This window comes from Canis lupus, chromosome 4 (assembly GCF_048164855.1).
Source record: "Canis lupus baileyi chromosome 4, mCanLup2.hap1, whole genome shotgun sequence".
NCBI classification, from domain to species: Eukaryota; Metazoa; Chordata; class Mammalia; order Carnivora; family Canidae; genus Canis; species Canis lupus.
In genome coordinates this window covers 23,166,900-23,189,169 of record NC_132841.1, presented here as the reverse complement: position 1 = coordinate 23,189,169, position 22,270 = coordinate 23,166,900, and the positions used below count along the sequence as shown (strand labels likewise).

Below are 22,270 nucleotides of genomic sequence, written 5' to 3'. Positions count from 1 at the left end.
ACACAGAGGGAATGAGGGGTCTCCCGAGGGCGAGAGCAGAGCAGGGCAGAGGGTAGATGCATCTGGACATGGGTGGGCTGGCGGGGGGGGGGGGGGGGGGGGGCTACAGGCTGGAAAGAGAGGGGCACAGAAAGCTCACTCCCTCTCACCTGCAGCTTATGGCAGATGTTGAATTGGGTGCTCTTAGGAGCGGGGACACAGGCCTCATCACACCCTTCTTCCCATCCAGAGCCCTCATGGGCTCCCTACTTCCTGGAGACCAGACCAAATTTCTGGCCCAATGTTCAGGCTTCGACAAGCTGGCCTATCTGACTGCGGACTCCTCCTCCCTCCCCAGGGTGCATGACACGATGAGCCAGCTACTGGCGCACGTGTGCGTGCACACACACACACACACACACACCCCACACACACCTCTTTCCCACAGCCAGGTCTCTTCTGGGGCTGGTTCCTCTGCCTGAAACGCCCTCCCTTCTCAGCTTGCTGAAACCTGACTTGGCCTTCAAGGCGGTGACGGGTACCTGCCCAGCTGCACCATCTGCTCTTGCAGGCAAAGTCCATGTCCTGAAGGGCCCTCTGAGAACCCTACCTTCCTGACTCCGAGGCCTGGGGTTCTGGGCAGGTCTGACCATCCACCGGTGCCAGGGATGGGCAGACGTGTGATTTAGGCCTAGTTAGCACATCTACCCTCCCTTGACCACGGTGAGGGCCTCAGGGACAGGCACTGGGGCAGATGGATCTAATCAGAGCTCATCTGGGGCTTCAGGCTGAAAGACCAGGAAAGAGGCAAGTGCTGTCTCCCTGCTGCTGCACTTGAACCCAAGAGGATTAAGGCCAGGGTTGCAGCAACCATTTGTCGCTATGTCGGCCAGAGAATGAAGACAACACACAGGAGGCAGAGCTAGCCCAGGCAGAGAGACTGAGGCCCCGGTGGAACCATCTGATCCAGTCATACCTGAAGCTCTAGTGCCCTATGGGCTGGTTTGGTGAGCCCATGTTACTTAAATTAGTTTGTTTTAAAACTTGCAACCAAGACTCCTAACTGATCCAAAGACACTCCTAGATGCCACTTCCTCTAAGAAGACTTCCTTGATGGCACCCTTCCCCCTAACATGTTTCTACCTCCCTTTGTGCCTGACATACTTGGCTCCTCCCTTCCCCCTTTCTAAGCCTCATTTGGGCCTCATTTTTCCATGATTGGTCTACACAGTGGTCTCCCGTGCGGGTCCCCTGTAGCTCCCACTCCACCATCTGAGCAGCATGCGTGCTGCACTGCATACTAAGCCTCACGCCCACCGGTGCTCAGTAATATGCTGGATGTCTGGCTGCCCTTTCTCCACTGATGTCAAGACAGCCTCTGGCTGAAGGCCTGGGTCCCGGGGTCAGGCCCGGCTGGCCCTCGAAGGCGTACCCCCACTAAACTGTGCCCAGAACCGTGCTGGTGGTGTGCAGGGGGGCTGGGGCATACCGATGGCCTCCAGGACGAGCGTGTAAGCAGCTGTGGTCTCCCGGTCCAGGCTTACGACTGTTCTCACGACGGCATCACGGTAGCCAACGCTGAACTTCCCATCCACGTTTCCACCTGTGGGCCAAAGCCAATGCAGCCTCTGTGAGGAACAGGGCTCCTGCCAGGGAAAGGGCGGTGGCACCCCGGCTCTGCTTCTGGGCCAGGACGTTCCGGGGGTAGTGTGGGAGAAAAAGGCCATGCTGCCTCTACAGCCCTGGCCAAGGACAGGGTTCTGAGCTCGGTGGGGTGGGGTGGGGTGGGGGGCGGGGGCTCTGATGAGGGTGTGGCCTGCGTGGGCTCAGGTGGGGGTGCCGAATGCCTGAAATCAGAAGGGCTGAACTTTCACTAAGCACCTACTGCATACCAGGCACTTCACGTGGACTCTTTCATCTCATTTGTACTATCACAATCACAAGCCCACTTTACAGGGCAGGCTTTACACTTTACACTCCTTTAGTGGGGTGATGTGTGTTGCCCGGGGTTACAGTCGCCTCTTTTCATATGGGACTCCGGCTTGGCATTCTGATTCCTGATCCCGCGTCCTTCACCATTCTGCTGCCTGCCCATCTGGTAGACATGGTCTGAGCAGTTAACCTGGGTCGAGGCTTTTATATGGGGCCAAGGACTTTGGGGTCAGCTAAGATTTTTCCAGGTCCCTGATCTTGGGCTTTTGGAGTGGGGGCTCCTAGAGGCTCCAAGGAGGGAAGTGTAGGGGCAGGTAGACGGGGTGGCAAGTGGGAGGGTCTCCTCTCCAAGGTGGACAGTTTCCTGTCGGAGTCCACCTGAAGCTGTGAAGACCACCGCCCCCTCCCCCAGCCAGCTGGCAGGTGATGTGGTGTTCTGGGCAGCAGAGGGCGCTGCGGCACTGGGTTTAGGCTAGCTTGGACCAGGACCCCACGCAGCAAACAGCAGAAGGGAGCAAATGAAAATCTGAGAATCCCAGCTGGGAGGGCTCTGAGCAGGTCAGCAGGAACTGGCCAGTCTGGGGCGCTGGGAAAGCATCCTGGGAACTGCCAGGTGCTCCCTTGTCCTTACATGGTTTGTTCCTGGGAAAACTGCTGACCTCTTTGTGGATGGTCTGAAGCACCCTTCACATGGTTCCTAGTGGGGAAGGGGAGAAACTGAGGCACATGTGGTGCTGGGCGCTGAACTATGACTGGTCCATGTTGGGGGGGTGTCTTGATAACTAGGCCTTTCCTGAGGCATTCTTGAGGACTAGACTGTAAGGAGCTGGCCTCAGGGTAACTGGGTCCCTTTAGGGAGAGGAGAGAGGGAAAGATCTGGAAAGGAGAGGCTGAGGGCTGCCGCAAGCAAGGATGGGCTGCCAACCTGGGATCCCTTGCTCCAGGGGCAGAGGTGTCAGGGAGGTTGGTGTGTGCACTGAATGCAGGTGCATACACGTGTGTGCACGTGAGCGTGTGAGTAACGTGGCTGCAGGCGGGCCACGGCCAGAGAGAAGACTGAGCCAGCAAAATGGTCAAGGGACAGCTAAGAGTTGTGAAAGAACTGCCTTCCACCATCCCAGCACCTCTCAGGTGTATCAGGGACTGAAGAACGCTGGGCAACTGGTCTAATCCGGGCATGACTAACACATGGCACGTTTCCCACCACCTACCCAGCCTGTGTCACGGCAGACATCACTAGTTGATCATGACTCCCTTTCTCCTGTTGGGCCAGGACATGGCCTCATACTATCTCTTCACAGCTCTCGACTCGGTATTGGGGACCTAAAACTATTTTATTTAGAAAGACTGAAATCATCTGTCCTTAAACAGATGGGAATTCTCATGAGTAAAGGGTCCTTGGGGAAGGACAAGATCACAGTCTTCTGGTCACAGCTTTATCACCTTGACATGGGGTGGGGGGCAGGGCTCCTGCCCAGGAACCACGGGCTCTACCTCCCTCCAGGCTGAACCTCAGTAAGTTCCCCCAATCTCCAAATAGGCTCAGGAGGCCCCTAGAGAGCCAGACCGGAGGGACCTATCTACAAAGCCCTTGAGAGAAGCCAAGAGCAAACCCTCAGGGAGTCCCAGCAAGAGCTAAAGCCTGAGGGCTGACTCGGCCCCCCTCCCCTTCCTTACCCCCCACATCCCCCGGGGTGGGGTGCCCATCTGGAAGGGGCGGAGGCAGGGCCACACCTGTGATGAAGTAGCTGAGCTCGGCATTGAGGCCCACGTCATTGTCCGTGCAGTTCAGCCAGACGACGCGGAACTCCCGAGGCACGTCCTCGGACACGGAGACGTTGTACACGGCCGGGAAGAAGGTGGGCGTCTCGTCGTTCACGTCCAGCACTGCGGGCGGAGTGAGCGCACGGGGCTAGGCCTGGCTTCTGCTCCAGGCAACCCAGCTCCAGAGGCGGGGGGGGGGGGGGGGCGGTCAGCACGTCTCATTCCCCACGCCTGCTGGGGTCAGGGCAGAGCTGACCAGAGCTCCTCAGCCTCCCACAGTCCTGTTCCCCTGGCGGTGTGTTGCCGGGGATGCTGTTCAAGGAGGGACAGAAAGCCCCAGGGGCTCTCTCCAGTACGCGTCTCATGACACCGGTCACGACGATGGCAATGACAGTGACATCTCAACTCTTCCCATGTGTCGAGCCTGTGCTAAGTGCTGCCCGTACACTTGTGCCCCGTGTGCCCCTGCGAATACCCTCACGAGGCAGGCACTATTAGACACACCAGACAGAGGAGGGGAGGAGCTCAGAGCAGTTGAGTCACTTGTCCCAAGTCACATAGTAAGGGAGTGGCAGGGTTGGGGCCCTGGGGAGTCCTACCCCTAGTCCGTCACAGGGTCCTGGGAAAACAGCTGGCTTGGAGGATCTCCGCCCGCCTCCAGAAAAGTCTAATTTCCCTTTAAGATTTTTTTCTCACCTGATGGGACTTGGGACAATCTTCACAGTGAAATGACCCCACCCCCCTGCTTTGGCTCCTTGTTGTGATAAGACCAGGAGAAATGATCAGCTTGTGCAGGACGTGGCTTCTGCTGAGGCCTGGGGAAAAATCCTCCGGGGCCCTCTCTGAGGGGACCGAGCACCTCCTGCCAATCCTGGCACGCAAGTGGGTCCCCAAACTGGCACCAGGAGCCCCCAAGGCAAGCGTGGGACGATGAGAGGACGCCTAGTCACGACTTGGGTTGTGACTAAGGAGGGTAAATGTTTGTACTGAGGCTACCCCGACCCGCGCCAGTCCCGCTGGGGCAGGCAGGAGCCAGGACGGGCGCCGGCCCGTGTGCTGGAGAACAGGCCACATCTGGCCATTACATTCCGCACCTACTTCTCTGTGATTAGCTCCGGCCCTTTGGCCACAGCTCCCATCAACGTCCTTGTTTTGTCCCAGGAATTAAAGACATGACCGGAACAGAGGAGAAACAGTAAGTGGCCTCGGTCCTGCCCAGACAGAGGGTGCAGGGCTCTACCCCTGCCTGCTGGTGACACCTGGGATCAAAGAGACTGTGATCAAAGAGGGTGCAGGGCTGTGGGTCCAGGCCCCCGGGGGTACTGAGGCAGTGGCCGGGCAGGGAGAAGGCTCTGCTGGTGCTTTCGACTTGGTGGAGGCAGAGAAGGTGGTGTTGCACGGCACGGTGGAGGAGGGTGCCCCATTAGCAAGGCACCCTGGACCCATATCGATGGAGACAGCAGGCAGTGGCTCCCCACCCTGCCCGGCACCCCCGGCCCTCACCTCGGATGGTGAGTGTGCTGGTGGAGCTCTTGGTGGGGGTGCCCGCGTCGCTGGCCACGACGCGCAGCTGGTACTCGGCGATGCGCTCGCGGTCCAGCTCGCTGGTGGTGACCACCACGCCGCTGCTGCTGTTGATGAGGAAGTCCATGCGGGGCATGCCCACCTGCATGCGGTAGGACACCAGCCCGTTCAGGCCCTCGTCCAGGTCGATGGCCACCACCTGGGGGAAAGCAGGGGCCATGTGAGGGGTGGGGACGTGAGGAGGGCCCCCTCCTTCCCACTGACCCATGCTGAGCTCTGGCCACACACGGCCGCTTCCCTCCAAGCCTCAGGCCACACCACTGTCCCCGGTGCACCCTCCCAGGTGCTAAGAGGGCAGCATGTCAGAGCTAAAGGCGTCCAGATACATCAAGAGGGCCCAGGATGGGGTGGGGTGGGGATGGCAGTTTCTAGAACAAGAGTCTACCTCCCCATAGCCTTCCCCTTCAAAACGCTCCTGGGCAAGGCCCCCCCACATGGACCCTGGCTGGCTGGGGGCTCCTAGCCCCATCCTGTTAAGCGGCTTCCCGGCTGCTGCGGCTCCAAGAGCCCTTCCACCACGTGTAGCTCCGCTACATAGAACAGTCGGCAGCGCTCTCTCCCCGCTTCGTTAGACGGGACGGCAGAAAAGAGTTTTGAAAAGTCACTTGATAATTTGATTATTGTCTTGAAAAAGTCACTTGAGGCCACGTGTAGGCAAGCATCCTCCCAAATCCCTAACGCCGTTCCCATCTGCACCTCCAGTGCTGATGAGAGCCCTCTTGCCTCGAGACCCTGATACAGCGAAAGTTTCACAGAAGAGGAATTTGAGACCTCGGAGAAAATGTGAATTAACAGTCAAAATTAAAGCTTTGGGTTCAGCCAAGACTCCCAGGACGGAAAGACAATGTCAAGGTCATTTAGTCTAATTCACATCCAACAAGCTGGATGGTGTCAAGAGGGTGTCCGCTCAACTTGAACGCTTTCCAGGACGGGAGGCTCACTACTTCTAACCTATCTGCATACAGCTCTAATTCCCGGAGAAAGGTCTCCCACCCCTCCAGCAGGACTCACTACCGGCCCAGGTTGTAGAGGGGACTGGGGAATGCACAGCTCTGGTCAGAGCCCTCTTCCTGTATCGGGGACAGTTCCCAAGCGAGACGCCCCAGCTCCTTGAACCATCTTTCCGTGCCTAAGCCAGTTCCTGTGGGAACTCAGAAGCTGCGCCCTCGGCACCTCCGTGAGCCCCGGAGACACCCTGGGGCTCATTGGCTCTCTCACCCACCTGCCCCTAAGCCACTGGCCGCCGGTCCTTGGATAGCAGCCCCCCCTGCTGGGGGTTTGGGAGAATGTCCTGCTGGACCGATTGCTCCCTGGGACCTTCTAAGATGATTTATCGGCTCTCCTTTCACAGATGAAGAAACTGAGGCCCAGCACGCCTGCAAGGTGTCACCAAGGTTACCTGCTGTGGCATCCTGACACACGACCCTGTCTTCTCTGAGTGAAATCAGGCTAACCCTTTGCTACTGGATCCCGCTGTGTCTCAAGTACAAGCCCTCACAGCAGACACCTGCCGACGAGCGCAAGCGCTGCCGTGATCTCCTGCAGCCCAGGGGCCAGGTGGCTGTACGCGCGTCTGACCGAATTCCCGCAGCACAGCCAGGCAGGTACTGCTACGATCCCCATTTCACAGCTGAGAAAACTGAGGCCCAGCGAGGCGGTTTGCTCTAGGTCCCACAGCACACAAGTGGAGGAGCTGGGGTCCACACTCGTGTCGGTGTACTCCAGAGCCCATGTCCTTGATCACGAGGGCCTTCCAGCATTTCTGAGAGGGCACCATCCTTCCTGAGTGAGCACCTTCAGGACCGACTTGACAGAGGGTGATGGAGCAGGAGGCAGAGGGGCTGAGTTCAAGATCGGGCCCTAGTCCTTCTTGGCCACAGGCACTTGTCAGTCTCCTGCAAAGAGTGCTCCCCGCCGTGTGGAGCTGCTTTGGGGGCTTATGGGAGAGCACAGGAGAGTGGCCTGCCCATGGGGGCAGAGGGCCTGGGCTTCATCCGTCAACCTCTGGGTTCTAGAATCAGCTACAGGCTCAGGGTGTTGAGGGTCTGGGGCCAGACCTGCCTGGCTTGGCCTCCCAGAATTCTTGAAGCTCCCCTGGTGCTCTCCCCCTACCTCTCCAAATCCACCTGTCCTTTAAGACCCAGCTCAAGCCCCTCCTGCTCCTTCAGGAAGCCTTCCATTCCATGTCTCAGAGCACTGGCTCTCCAAGCCTGGCACAGACCGTGTGCTGCCCGGCGGTCTTGGCTGGCATTTCCCCCTCACTGCAACGTGTGCAACATGAGGCTAGGCACCCAGGGGATCCTCTGCCCACTTTTTGGCTGAGGAGGTGAGGGAGACAGACCAGGAGCTTGGGCCAGGAAAGGGAAACTCACCTGGTAGACAGAGACCCCCGCCGGGGTGCCTTCCAGCACCTCAGCCACAGAAGGCAGGTTCTGAAAAGTGGGGTCGTTGTCATTGAGGTCCAAGAGGTTCACAAACACTGTGGCACTGCTGGTGGCTCTCAGGGGGGGCCTGCCGCCTGGGGGTGCCGGGGAGAGGGAAAGAGGGGTGCAGAAGACAAAGGGACAGGGGGAAAGGGGAGTGGGGAGAGGGAGGCAGGCTCAGAGACTTTTCCATCCCAGTGGTCCTTTCAGGGAGCAGCCTGGACCTGGCACCCCCAGACACTTCTACCCTCCACCCCCCCGAGGGTGCTCTGGGAGCTCCAACTGGCAAGCAAGCGATACTCCATTCTTATCATGACACAGGGAGGACACGTCACTGGGAGAGGCCCCCCCGGACCCCGAGAGTTAGGGCCACAGCCAAGGTGTGTGGGGCTGCCAGGGACACATACAGTCGGTGACAGAGACGACAATCTTGCGCATCAGCTCCGCCTCATCGGGGTCAGGGTTCTCCCGATCCAGCATGACGTGGGTGGTGCGGATCTTGCCTGTGCTGCTGTTGAGACTGTAGAACTTGTTGGACGGCTGGATGCTGTACACCAGGGTCCCGTTCTCCCCCAGGTCCGGGTCCACGGCCACCACCTGCCCAGGAGGGGACTGATGCTCTACTGAGCCCAGCCTGGGAGGGCATCTCTGTGCCCCGGGCTGCCTGCACGCACCTGGTGGTGTCCCTCCTTCCCTCCCTTCCTCCCGGCCCTGGCAGGATCCTGGTGGGCAGGCAGGGAGTTCACAAGATGGGCCAGCAGTGGGAGCTCCGAGTCCCTTGGTGTCTTCACCCACTCAGTTTTGCCCTCAGGCCAGTCCCTTTCCCCACTTAAGCCCCAGCCTTCCGATTTGTAGAAGCGGCACCTAGCACACCCCCATGTATAGGGAGCTCTCCACATCTCATAAATGCCAGGCCCTCCGCAGGTCCCATGTCAGCTGCCCTGTGAGGAGGCTCTACAATTAGGTGCATTTCACAGATGAGGCTCAGGGAGGCTCCCAAGGTCTCAGAAGTGGCTCTGGGTCCCTCCAGAGCCCACGCTAGCAGCCGGCAACACATCTCCATGTCACTGCTTTCCAGACATGTGGGGTAACACGTTCGTGGGCTTTTGGGGGAGTAGGGGGTGACCAGTACGTCCATGATCATGGAATTCTTTGCAGACTAGGAATTCTTCAGGAGGCTGGGGAGGCCTGAAGAGTTTGAACCTTTGGCTGAGCTTCGGAGACAATCTGAAACCCTGGATTAGGGGACGTGGATCTTTCTCTTCAAAACTTCTCTTCCTTCCTTTGGACTTTTTGTGAGTCAGTTTGAAAAGAATTAGGCTTCTGTGACACCAGGAGTGACAGGGCAGGGGAAGGGAGCCATGGACAAGCCTCTCCCCCCTCGCCCCCCTGGTTTAGAAGGTGGGTCTCAGCAAGCTGGGGATGTTGTGGGCGGGGGGAGGGGGTGGTGGGAAGCTGGAGGAAAAAGGGCACTGCATCTTCCACCTGGGAACGGGGGAGGGTCTTTAACTCTCCAGGCTCCCCACTGGGTTCTCCACTTGTAAACCTCATCCCAGAAATGGGTGCACCTGAGTGCCCACCTAACCCAGGGCGACCCCCATAGCCCATTCTCTTCCCGTCCCCATGCCTGCCTGTCTCCTGCTTTGGAGAAAACCTCTCTCACATCTACCTCCCCCAAAGGGAAAGCAGAACTCAGGGACGCACAAGGCAGACTCAAGGTCACACAGCATCACCATTGAGGCTGCCCCAGCCCCCACCCTGGAGGCCTCCTGGGGTCCCAGGACAGCAGGACCCACCCCTCTGCTCATCCTTTGCCTTGTGCTGCAGAGGTCACTGTGGCACCGGAGGTGGACAAGATCAACGGGAGGGGGTGGTGACCGCAGTCCCCAGGGCCGCATCAGGACTGTGTCATTCTTAACGCCAGGACACTGGGCGATGACAGCCTGGCCTCGTCAGCTCCTTCATCTTACTTGATGTGGGGCCTTTTGTGCTTTGGCAGCAGAATCTGTCCCTCCTCTGGCTTAGTCCCCAGCCGGACGTGTCTCCGGGGCCACCAGACCAGAACAGACAGATGGGCTGCCCTGGCTGAGGGCCCCCATCTGCCCCTGGGCCTGGAGTGGTCAGGGAGAGAGGCCAGGGCTGGTGCTGAGTTCTGCAGAGGCTCCTTCTGCTTCAGAGGGGTGGGAGGGGAGTGGGTGTGCCCGGCTGCACCAGGGGGCAGGGCTGGGGGGCAGGCCTGAGGGGCCCTCGCTGTGCTGTGGGGCAGGTCACCTTAGTTTCCCCAGTCTCTATAGAGGGCACCCCACGACCCCCACATCGACACCAGGAGGCAGGGCTTTTAGGCACTCTAGGTGTCACTTCAGCCAGGCAGAGTCATCCTGCTGACCGGCAAGCCTTGCGTTTCTACAGAGCTTCTCTCTAGAGGAGGGGCAGGGCGAGGTTTTAATCCTCACTTTTCTGGATGGGGAAACTGAGGCACAGCACAGTTAAAGGAGCTGTTCCAGGCTAGCAGCTTGTTGCGGACCACGCGGAGATCAGTTTTATGTGGTGGGGCAGGGGGTGGACTTCTCCCCTCCTCTCCCTGCCCCTTGAGTGCATATGCCTGAGGGTGCCTGGGGTGGCTGCTTCTGCAGGACCCTAGGTGGGGGCTGGGCCCCGGCCTCCACCTCTTGGCCCACTCCCTGGCGGGGTCGGGGCACGGGAGAGGGCAGCCAGCTCAGGCCCCTCCTGCAGCCTCCCCGCTGGGCAACTGTGTAGAGTCTCACCACTTCCCCTCTTCATTTCCCATGTCACGCTCTCATTTTTCTCCTGGCCTGACAGGGAATAATTCTCTCCCTCTCCCCTCTCTTATTTTGCTGGAGGGCTTTGAAAGGCTCTAAATCAATGCCCATCAGCCAGGTCCTTGAAGGAGCCTGCAGCAGCTAGGAGGGAGGGTTGGCCCAAAATCTCCTTTGCACATAGAGAAGGACCAAGCTGCAAGCTCCTGCCCGTGGGGGCGCAGGCCCTGGGCACACCCGTGTGCACACTGACCCACACGCCCAGATAGCTCCTGGCCCACCAGGATGCAGGTACATACTTGTCTGCGCGCAGCTCTGAAAAGTCACCTGCGTTTGAGAGACTGGTGGGTCACACAGCCTAATCTCCCTCTGACAGGGAAGACCGGGCCTGACCTTGCAGAGCTGGGGGGCTGGGGGAACTGGGGAAGAAGAGTCACCAAGCCCCTCAATGACCAGCATTTGCCAATTTTTAAATTCTTAACAATGCACCTGGCACCGAGCTAGGCGCTGGGGTTCAAGAGCAAACAAGACAGGTATGGTTCCAGCAGGGGAGGCGTGGTGACCATAGCTATCCTTAATCTGCCACTCACCATTTGGCTTGTCAAGTACGAACCACACGTCTATCAGGTGGTTGGTACTTACCGGCCACATTTTCTAGGTTAAGACTGGAGCATAGAAAGGCGAGGTGACTTGCCTAAGGTCACACAGCTGGTAAGGGATGGGGCTGGGATTAGACCCTAGACATTTTGAGACCAGACGCTGCCCACTAAATCACTGAGCTACACTGCCTCCAAATAAGCAAGGAACCTAATAAAGAAACACCGATGTGGGATCGGCTCTGGAAGACACAGTATAAGAGAGCGAGCAGAGTTACTTTAGGCAGGGTGGTCAGGGAGGGCCTCTCCAAGGAAGCGGCATTTTAGGCTGGGAAAGGTAGAGGAGAAAGAGGCAGCCAGGGAAAAGCAGGGTGGGGGGTAGAGGGAGAGGCATGCTCTGCAGGGGCTTGTGCAGAGGCTCTGAAGAGTTTACTGGGTTCGGAAGGTTGAGGCTGAAAGGCCAGCATGCATGGTGGGGGTACTGAGGGTGGGAAGGGTGGTAGGGGACACGCGTCAGGAGGTGGCAATCTCTATGCAAACACAGCCTCCTCCCTGACGTCACCCAGAGGTGTGACATCACGCCACCCCCAATTCCCTTTCCCCATCTCGGCCACAGCTCCCGCTTCACCTAGGGCCACCATGTGGCCTCAGAAGGCTTCTCAGGGGCCCCAATGTGTACCCACATATAAATGCCCACATGCCATAAAATTTAACCAAATTTATCTCCCCCAAAGGGAAAGCAGATCAGGGATGCATAAGCCAGACTCAAGGTCACACAGCATCACTCAATGGGTCACATCACCCATTCCAAGGCATTCCAGAGAATTCTGAAAATTCTTAAGAATTCTAGAAAATCGGGATCCCTGGGTGGCTCAGTGGTTTAGCGCCTGCCTTCGGCCCAGGGTGTGATCCTGGAGACCCAGGATCGAGTCCCACATTGGGCTCCCTGCATGGAGCCTGCTTCTCCCTCTGCCTGTGTCTCTGTCTCTCCCTCTCTGTGTGTGTCTCTCATGAATAAATAAATAAAATATTAAAAAAAAAGAATTCTAGAAAATCGAACCTACAATTTGTCCTTAAAATGCGATGAAATTTTTCCAAACACTAAATTTCATAATTGCTGAAATTCTCATAATACATTTGGTAGATGTATGCTATAACGAGTTTTAATTTTGACTTTGCCCTTTTCTGAACTTCTGAGTCATGACATTTTTTTTTTCAGCTCTTGGTCACTGAAATGCTTGAATCCCCACTGGGTAGCCGCCCCACACCTGGGGAGGAATGGCCCTGACAAGCCTTTACTGAGTGGTGGGGTCACATGTCTGTCTCCCCCAGAGGTAAAAGTGGGGCAGTTCCATCTGGTAAGAACTGTGGCTTTGGGACTCCTGGATGGCTCAGTGGTTGAGCGTCTTTCAGCTCAGATCATGATCCTGGGGTCAGGAGATCGAGTCCTGAATCAGGTTCCCTGCAAGGAGCCTACTTTTCCTTCTGCCTAGGTCTCTGCCTCTCTTATGAATAAATAAAATCTTAAACACACACACACACACACACACACACACACACACTTACAAAAAATAAAAAAGAACTGTGACTTTAACACAGGTGAGATGGGAATCAGTGGTGGGTTCAAACAGAAAAGTGATGGGGGAAATGGAGGGGAGCATTGCTACCCTCTGTACCCCCGAGCTTGGCGAGCAGGGGGCCTGGTACACAGCAGGTGCCCACTATACAAGGTCTGGTGAGGTTCCGGGAAAGCGATGAGGCACTGGGTAGCAGGCTCTGGTCCACTGTGCACACCTGCTAGTGGCTCAGAAGGCTGTGAGGAAGGCTGGAGGCCAGAGAGGGCCGCTGGGGACTAGGTTTGGGAAATGCCCAAGGCCAAGTGCAGCCCCCATCCCGCAAACCTCTTTGTCTGGCAGGTGGATTCTTCAAAAAAGGCATCCCCTGGCTGGTATCACATGCAGCCACTTCCTCCCATGCAGGACACCTGCCTCACTTGCCCCTCAGTTACTCTGGGAGGATTTTCTCAGAGACATAAAGGAAAGGTAAGAATTGACCAGACAGGTGTTCCAAGGTAGGCTCTTTTGGGGTCCCTGGCGGGAGTTGGTTGGCCAGAGCCCAAGTGCCCACGAGATGGCAGCAGAGAGTTCCCACAAGATCTGGAGCCGTAGAGAGAGCCGAGGAACCGGCATAAGGTAGTGGTTTCCGCAGCTGGCCCCAAGCTTGAAAGAATCCTTCCAAAGGGGCCTTTGAAAAACCAGATTCCAGATCCCTGACCCACTCCCTATTGGAATCTCCGGGATGGGGACCCACCCACAGCTGAGAGCCATTCAAATCTTGAACACATGGAACCGTGGCCCTACTGGCTGTGGTTGGTGAGGGGTCCAGGTGGGGTGGCTAGGTCTCACCAGGGTGGGGCAGCCTTCCTGGAGAGCTGGATGTGAAATAACCCCTGTCTTCTCCCATCCCACCCACGTTCTCCAGTCCCTCAGGACCTGAGCCACCTGCCAGGGCACCCTGAGCCAGCAGAGATGTAGCGCTGGGCCAGGTGGTTTCCAAGTCCGACAGACCTGGGTTCAAGTCCTGGTACAACCTCTTACTAGCTCTGGGACCCTGCTCAAACCCCAAGACCCAGTTTCCTCCATAGTACAACGGGAGCCATGAGTCCCACCTGCCCCGTGAGATCATAATGAGGCTAGGAGAGAATTCATGAGAAGCCCCCGGGCAGTGCCCAGCACATTGCAGGCATTCAATACCCGGGGTTACCGTGAACTATCAGGTTCACAGCCCTCACGGCTGGCTGAGGGGCTCTGGAGCTGGCTCCTGGGGATAAGCCACCTCAAATGAAGCCAGGTGGGGCACAAGCGTGAGGTGAGGAGAGGACCTCACAAATGTGAACCCCAGAGCAGATCAGGTGTGGTGCTCAACCCTGGCTTTCCTCATCTTCCCCAGGATTCTGGCTCTATTGCGGTCTCCTGAGACTTTGGCCACGTCTCCCCTGCTCCCCACTCTGAGTCCTCCCCCTGCTTGCAGCACTCTGAGGTATGTGCACGCAGCACATACAGGGGCCCCGGACCAACCTGGAATATTCCAGACCAAAAAATCCCTGGGTGAACTTCCAACACCCCTCCACAGTGACAGAAACAGTGAAGGAAAGGTGGGGGGACAGAGCCTCCTTGCTAGGGGAGGGTGGCGGCCCTCCTGTGGGCACACGCTGAGTCCTGGGGGCTCGGGCAAGCACGGGCACTAGATCGTGCTCCCTTTGATAAAGCCTGAAGCCCACTGCCTCTGAGGACTGGGTGAGGGCTTCCCGCCAGCCTCTGATTACCTTCCGCTGTGCAAGAGAGCTTCTGGAAGTCTGCTCCACAGGCTGGCTCAGAGGGAAACATTAAGTCTATCAGTCCTAGGTGGACCAGCCTGTAGGGCGACCCACACAGGAACGGCGGACACCCTGAGAAGGGCAGCTCCAAGTTCCGCTGCCCGCCCCCCCTTACCGTGGTCACGTCAGAGTCTGGAGGGGTCATCTCCACCAGGTTGATGTAGTAGGGGGCATCCTTCCAGGTGGGGTGGTTGTCATTGATGTCCAGGAGGGTGATGTTCACCTGTGAGGTGACAAGGGGCAGAGGGGGAGGCACCGGGATGAGCTGTGCAGGGGCAGGGCCCAGGAGAAGGCACACTCAGGTGCCCATGGGGCATCTCAGAAGGGATCCCATGGGCCCCACCCACTTTGGGGGCTCTGGAGACACCGCCTGGGCTTGCTAGGACAGGAGGGAGCCAGGTCCCTCCAAGAGGATCGAGTTTAGGTGCTGTCCCATCAGGAAGCGGATGGAGGAATGAAATGACCCTTGAAATTCTTCCTGTAACCCAGGCCTTCTCTCACCCATCCCAGGCTTGGTGGAAGGTGACCGACAGGGTGGGGGGCCTGGTGGGATCCCTTGAGATTCCGTCAGTCTCAGCCACGAGCCAAGCAATTTCCCTGCTCACCTGCCACCCAGGTAAATTATTTATGGGGCTCAGAATCCTATTAGCAGGGGCCTTCCGGGACTGAACGGGGTTCTGGGGATTTTTCTGCCAAGCCCCTGTCTGAGCGATACTGATCCCAGCCTCCCTGGCCAGGTGAGGATGGGGGTTGGGGAGGTCATGCAGCGAGGTCAGGGAGGCCTCCCGAGGGAGAGCCCGAGGAAGCAGGTAGGATCAGGGAGCGGAGGCAGCTAGGGTGACCCGTCAGCGGGTCTTCTGCTTCTCACTGCGTCCACCCCGGTCTCTTCTGCAGCCCAGAGCTCAGTCAGGACCCTCGGATGTCCTTCCACTAGCTTCCTATAGCTGAGGCTCATTGGTGGGACAGCCGTGCATGGGGGTTCTGGGCCGATAAGAGTCCTACCTACTTACAGTAGGGAAGCCTCCGGATCCTTTCTCAGCACCAGGCTTAGGGGTGGCCAGGGTTAGGGGCCCCGTTTCCTGTTCTGAGCCCCTCTTTCTGGCAGGGATACCTGCTTCTTCTAGGAGCCCCAAGAGAGGAACACATGCCTTTTACTTGCCCAGCTGGTCTTCTGGGGACAGGGGAGGGACATTTGTCCTTCCTAAGTCCCCCACGCCCCAGGTGGGAATGCCTTTCTTCCCCACAGCTGCCGTGGCTCCAGGGCCACCCCTGGCTGACAATGACTTGGTAACTGCCACCCTCGGCCCTCTCCCACCTGCCTCACGCTGCCTCAGGACACAGATGCGCCCTGCAGGTGGGCTGGGGAGCAGGGGTCACGGGGGGGCGTGGGCACTCACGGTGGCAATGCCAGTTTTCTGGTTGTGGCCCACACCCCCGTCCACTGCTCTGACGATGAGGATGTATTCAGACTTGGTCTCGCGGTCAAGCAGGGAGGTGGTGGTGATTTCGCCTGCAGGACAGAGGGTTGGGGTGGGAGGGGGAGAGAGCAGAGATGTCTGCACCAGCTGGCGGCGTGTGTGCAGGTGTGTGTTCACGTGTGTGTGCGGGTGCTGGGGGTGTGAGGTGGCCCTCATGAAGGGAGGGGGGGTGGCACCCAGGCCCTGGGAACTGGAACCCCCAATGTAATAACCCCACGTTAGGGAAGTACTTTTGAATGTGTGACCATCTAGGCCGATGATGGGGTTAGGGGCTGGGGAATAGGGCGAAAGCACCCCAGCCCCAAAGACCTCTTTTTTTAGACTTCTGACGTTATCTTACTGACTCTGTCACTTGAGACTCGTTACTTAAGTCCTCCATGCCTCAGTTTCTCCATCTGGTCAAAAGGGCAAGGTGATAGGCACTGCCCCAGAGGGCTGTCCTGGGATTAATTTGGTCGACATCACTGAAGGCTTAGAAGAGCGCCTGGCCCTGTTTATTGAGATAGTCACAGAAACACAGGGACAGCACTGAAACATGTGATGTGTCTTACACACGCTCACATGGCGACTCGTTACTGGATGAGACAACCTATAACACACGGAGAATAGTTATGATTTCCTCAGTGACCCTGTAACACGATTCTATGGCCTTGAGGTTTTTTTCGTTTTTTTTTTTTTTTTTTTTTTAGTGTATAAATGGGTTATTCCCTTAAATGCAAACATTTAAAACTGGCCGTCTATCAGCCTGGTTTTGGCTTTTCTTTCTATTTCGGTGTAACTGAAACACGGAGGTCACTTTGGTAAAGATGTGCAGTGGTGTGCTGGTGTTTGATAATTAGCTCCCCAGAGCAAGCACCAAAAAAACAAAAAACAAAAACAAAAACAAAAACCCCCAAAAAAGGCATTTCCTGATTTCCATGGTGTAAATACTCCCACCAGGGCCACTTGGTTCGTGGAACAAGGAATGGGGGAGATGCTTGAATTTGGCTCTCAGCAGCAGGTGTGAGCTGGTCTGTGCCAGCCTCAGTACATGGTGGCAGGCAGGCCGTTTCCCTCTGACGTGCACCATGGGAAAGAGCTAGGCTTTGAAGACAGCGAGACCCAGATCCGAATTCCAATTATGGCCCTTTCTACATGTTTGGCCTTGGAAAAGTTACTTAATTTCTTTGAGCCTCAATTTTCTCATCTGTAAAATGGAGATTAGTATGCCTTTGAACCAGAGGTCTTGTGAGGATTAAATGATTCACAGAGCTGTAGGTAAAGCTCCCAGCATGCAGAAAATGCTTACTGCCCTCCCACAGACTGTGAGAATCCCCCAAGGCAGGAAAAACTGCATGCCATCCTTTATTTATTTATTTTTAAATCCCCCTTGCCTGAGCTGTGCCACCTGAGGCAAGTTACTCAACTTCTCTGTGCTTGGTTTATTCTATCACACAACAAGGGAGCTGGACCAGATGGCCTCACATTTCCCTGTCAATTTGGCCTGTCCTCTGGCCTGCACAGGGCTGAACAGGGAGCTGAGGGGTGGGGTGGGGACAGGTCAGTGAAGGCACTAAGGTCAGAAACAAAAGACTGGCAAAGGTCTGCCCACCAAGCCCTATTCCTTGCTGGGGTGGTGTCGATTAATTGGCAGGGCGAGGAAGAAATTAATCTCTAAAAAGTTTTAAACGTGAACTTGTCGGCATGATAGATAGCTCCTCCTGTCTGGGAAATTAGATCCAATTAAGGCCACCTTTGTGGAGCAGGCCTGGCTAATTTTACCGAGGAACTCAGAGGAAAACACTTACACCTTCAGAGCTGAAGGAGCTGTGTTAAGACAGCAAGAAAATGTCCCTGCCATTATTAAAGGCTCCAGGGTGGAGAGGTGGTCCCCGGCTGGGGAGGCAGCCGGGTGCTGAAAGGTCAGTGCGCCCATCACTAAATGTGGGCAGCAGCATGCGGCTCTAACGTGGCTTATAGAGTCTAACATTTAAAGTTTGGGCTCTGGAGTCAGAAGTTCAAGCTCTCCAAGTCCTTGATCAAGTTACTTAACCTCTCCTGTGGACCAGTTTTATCAGCTGGAAGATAAGGGTGATGCTAGCACCGGCCTCAGAGTGGTGAAGGCGGTGAACTGGGGTGCTGCTGGTCTGAGCACCTGGCTCATGTTAATGAACGGTATTCTTTGGAGTCCCCTGGAAATGCGGGCTCACGGCGGGCAGAGGCTCCTGAGAGCAGGGAGGAAGGCCCTTCATTCTGTCCGAGGTGGAGTGAGAGGCTCAGGATGGCTCTGGACAAGTTTAGTCTTGTACGTGTCAGTACCATCTGCTCCCCTAGCTTCCAGGAAAAGGGGATGAAAGAAAGCCTGAAGGCAGACTTGGATGGGATACAGGCTTGGGGGGGGCAAGGGCATGGATCACAGGAAGACTTAATGCCCCACGCCCCCAGGTCATCTGTAGCAGGGGCGGCCAGAAATGACTTCCCTAGGCTTCCTTCCACCTAGGTGGGGCTATTGCCTGGTCCTGGCCAATAAGACATGGACAGAAGTGATGCCTGTCACCTCCAGGCCTGGCCCATACACACCTCCTTAGCACTCCAGGCTCTCTTCCCCTCTGCAGTGACCTTGGAGCCACAACATGGAAGGTGCCTGGGTCCCAGAACTGCCACGTGCAAGGCCATCCACTGAACAAGGCATTGAGCCACTGTGTGTGTTAGAATTTCTGTTGTGTTGCATCACTGAGATTTCATGGTTGGCCTGCTTGGCGCCTCCAGTGCCCTTACCTAAGAGAGCAACAGGTATTTAGAAGCGGGGGCCTTGCGTGCCCACTAAGTGGACCAGGAACCCCAGGAGGGCAGGCCATGTCTGAGTCCATCCTGTGCCCCAGCACCTGGCAGAGAGCAGGCCCCTACCGACACCCAAAAGAATACATAAATGAATAACCAGGGGCCTCTTATTCCTTCCCAGCTTCTGACCTGGGGTCTCTTGTTGTTCTTTTCCTCCCCATTCCCCTCCCAGCTTTAAGAGAGAGAGATCTGGAGAGGCGCACATGGAAAAGGGGAAGAAAGGTGAGAGCTCTATGGACTGAGCAGGGATGTGGGCCCCTGGGCGAAAAGACCAGAGAGAATGATGAGGGAGACGTAACTGTGTTAGCACGTACTGTGTGCCAGGGACTGCTCTATCACGTCCTATAATAACTCATGTGATCCACACTACACCCCTGACATGACCATCCTCATTCTGCAGGGGGAAATCAAGGCACATGCTGTGTTAAGAGGAGCCAGGGTTCAAGAAAGAGGTCAGCGACTGAGGGAGGGGGGCGCATAGGCTTGAGGAAGAAATCCCCCATCGGGTGGTATGTCAGCCAGCTATTTGTAGAACGGAACACGTTTTAAACATCACAGGGCTCCTCACCACTGAAAGCCATCCTCTAATGGACACGTTCATGTTCCAATTTTTTAAGGGGGTAAGGTCAGTAATCACACTCAAGTTAATGTGTCAGGGATGCAAGCAGGTGCTCAAAGCTGGCATGCTCCAAACGAGGGCTTCCTGGGGAAGGGAGCGAGGACTTGGCTCAGGGGCAGGTCCCGGGCTGGGCACGGGGAGCCACTGAGGGCCAGGACGAGGGCTCTCACCTGAGCGGGCGTTGATCCGAAACTGGGAGGAGCCCTCCAAGGAGTAGATGATGGACTCCTGACCGTACTCCCGGGAGCGGTCCAGGTCCGTGGCGTTCAGGAACAGCACTGTGGCTCCTTCCAGGAGACAAACGGGTGGGGGTGGAGAGGAGTGCTCACCCCAGGCTCTCAGCCCCAGGCCCTGGAGGAGCAGGACCTGGGACCTCCTGCTGACCAGCCTTCAGAGGGCAGGAATCCTGCCACAGGGACACCCAGGGCTGAGAGCGGGCTCAACCACCAGAGCTCCCCGGACTGCATGGGGACAAGGCTCCATGGGAGGGGGTCCCGGAACCTGGGGTGGGTTACACCTGCAGCTGTTGGCACCTCCCGTCTCCCAGAGAGCCTACCACTCCTCTCCCCCTACCTCTCTCTGCCTCTCACCAGAGAAAATACATTCAGACTGACCAGCTTTGACTTTGAGTCAAAAAGAAATGAAGCCCTATATTAAATTATTCCACCTTTATTGTATTCAATTTTGGTTCTTATTTCATCTTATTCACAAGGGGGAATTTATAAGGGTTTTTATTTTCTCTTTAATGTCTAGTTAAGGCCCTCACCTTCATGTCCATCTCTGTAAAACGCTGGGTCAGGGTACCAGCCTTTCCAGTTGCCCTCACCAGCCCCTGAGAGTGGCCTGTTCCAAGGCCATGTGTGCTGGGCTGTGGGCTACAGCCCCCTCCTGTGCCCCACCACCACCTAACTGCCACACTGAGGAGGCTCAGCATGTGGGCTTCTAGAGTCATGGCACCTGGGCTGGATTCCCAGGGGACCTCTGGCAACCAAGCCTCAGCTTCTTCCTCTGTGAAATGGGTCTCCCTATAAAGCTAGCTTGTGGGGTTGTTGGTAAGGCTCCTAGGGGAAGGCATGCAGGGTGCAGGCTCCCCGCAGCTTGCACTGAGACACAAGTTGGGGGATACCATTGCATGGATAAATCAACAGTCCCAGCGGTATAAGGGCCCAGGCAGGGGGCTGTAAGACAGGCCATTCTGGCCCCTTCCAGGCAGTGTGAGGCCTCTGACTCTCAGTCTTACCCTGAGCACGGGGACAGGTACATGGGCCCCGACACACCCTTTATCCAAGCACAAAGTGGAAGAGGATCACGTGCCATGATGAAGGCCTCTCTTAAGCAGAGGCCATGGGGATGGTTGGGGAATGCAAGGGGTTGCTTCAGCAGTGATACTCTCCAGGGGATGCCTGACTGGGACAGGGAAGGGTGGGCTGGGCACGGCCTGGCACCCACCCAAGAAAGTCATCAGACACCAGGAAGGCATCTGGAGGCTGTCTTGAGAAGGCCCCATGGTGCCACACAAGGTCACCCTCCAGACAAGTCCTGATATGGGAGTCCCCCCACCATATGGAGGGACTTAGCTGGCCCTGGATGTAAGGGTGAGTGGTCAGCCTGCCCCAACGACAGAGTGGGTCCCCTGGGACCTGAATGTGGAGCTGGTGGTCCTGGGTCTGCAAGCTGGACCCTGCCACCAGAGACATGGCCCTTCTTGCTCTCACATAGGAACCTAGGCCATCCTTCAGGCCCGCCTCTGGCCACTGTGGCCTCACAGCACGGTAACCCTGTACTCTCCGTACACTCTTGTTTGACCAAGGTTGTTCCGTTTTTGATGGGTGGCCACTCTCCCCGCTGCTAGACTGTAGCTGAAGTACCCGGCGGAGCGCCTGCACGTAGTAGGTGCTCTGTAAAAAGCCACTGGCTGGCAGACAACTGGACCTCTTCAAAGGCTCCCTCACTGGTCACAGTGTGTCTGCTGGCTTCCCGCCTTCCCACCCTCCCCGGCCCAGGCCCCTACCTGCCATGATGTTCTCCACCACGGAGACGAAGTAGGCAGGCTTGCTGAAGGTGGGCGGGTTGTCGTTCTCATCCTGGAAGGGAAACAGACGGGCTGTAGGAGCAGGGAGGCCGTCAGGGCTGGTCAGCTGTCCAAGGGGAGGCTGGGCATGGCTGGCACCGAGGAGCTTTGGCCTCGCCAGGGTGTCACGACGGGGCCGGGGCGCTCCCCTGGCTGGGCTACAGTTGGAGGAGGGAGGCCAGGCCTTGGTGGGGGGAGACTCGTAAGGGTCAGGAAGATGGAGAACGAAGGGAGCAGGTGCAGCGGTCCTAACTCCCAGCTTCCCTGCTCTCCCGTCTGCCGTCCAGCGCAGCTCCAAGCTTACTCCTGTCCTGTGCTCAGCTCGTCATCCTCCATTCTGTGGGGCGGGGGGGCCCCGAAACTTCCCTCCCGGCTACGCCATTTGATGGTGGAAGGTTCTAGGACCCTCCCACCCCTGGAAATGAAGGGAGGAAGGAGCACCCCAGCCCAGGAGGTGCTGAAGTGCGTGGTGGCGGGCAGGCAGGCAGGGTCTGGGTCAGGTGGCTCTCAGAGCCTGAATTCCAGGCCCCTCTGCACACACCAGAACGTGGCTCCTCCACCCCTGGGGCAAACCCTGGCCCAGAGCCCAGCACCTCTAGTTCTCGAGCAGCCCCTCGTCCCGCCCAGCCTTCACCAGAGACCGGGTTAGAGGGACAGTGGCCAGGGCACAGCCTCGGCCCCTTCCCGCTCCCCCGGGCTCCTCCGTCTCCCTCTTCCACGGTCAGGGGCGATTTCTGTACCCCTTAAGCCTCTGTTCCTCACTCACTGCTTCTTGTAATCACTCAACACCAATCTCTTCCTGTTCGCCCCTTGGAGGAAGCCCCAGTGGCCCACCTGACCCCCGCCTTCCC

The 22,270-nt window shown here is 57.1% G+C and overlaps 1 protein-coding gene across 1 annotated transcript in view; it reads right to left on the bottom strand.

Moving 5' to 3' along the window:
• The window catches only part of LOC140631987 (cadherin-23-like), a 283,795-nt gene that overhangs the window by 20,263 nt on the left and 241,262 nt on the right, over window positions 1-22,270 (bottom strand). The window contains exons 18-26 of the mRNA XM_072823494.1: window positions 21,360-21,432; window positions 19,519-19,635; window positions 15,829-15,941; window positions 14,547-14,654; window positions 8,090-8,279; window positions 7,632-7,777; window positions 5,179-5,398; window positions 3,646-3,798; window positions 1,469-1,582 (exon numbers count right to left, since the gene is read on the bottom strand). Coding sequence (XP_072679595.1) covers window positions 1,469-1,582; window positions 3,646-3,798; window positions 5,179-5,398; window positions 7,632-7,777; window positions 8,090-8,279; window positions 14,547-14,654; window positions 15,829-15,941; window positions 19,519-19,635; window positions 21,360-21,432 — 1,234 coding nt within the window. The remainder of the gene's footprint in view (window positions 1-1,468; window positions 1,583-3,645; window positions 3,799-5,178; window positions 5,399-7,631; window positions 7,778-8,089; window positions 8,280-14,546; window positions 14,655-15,828; window positions 15,942-19,518; window positions 19,636-21,359; window positions 21,433-22,270) is intronic.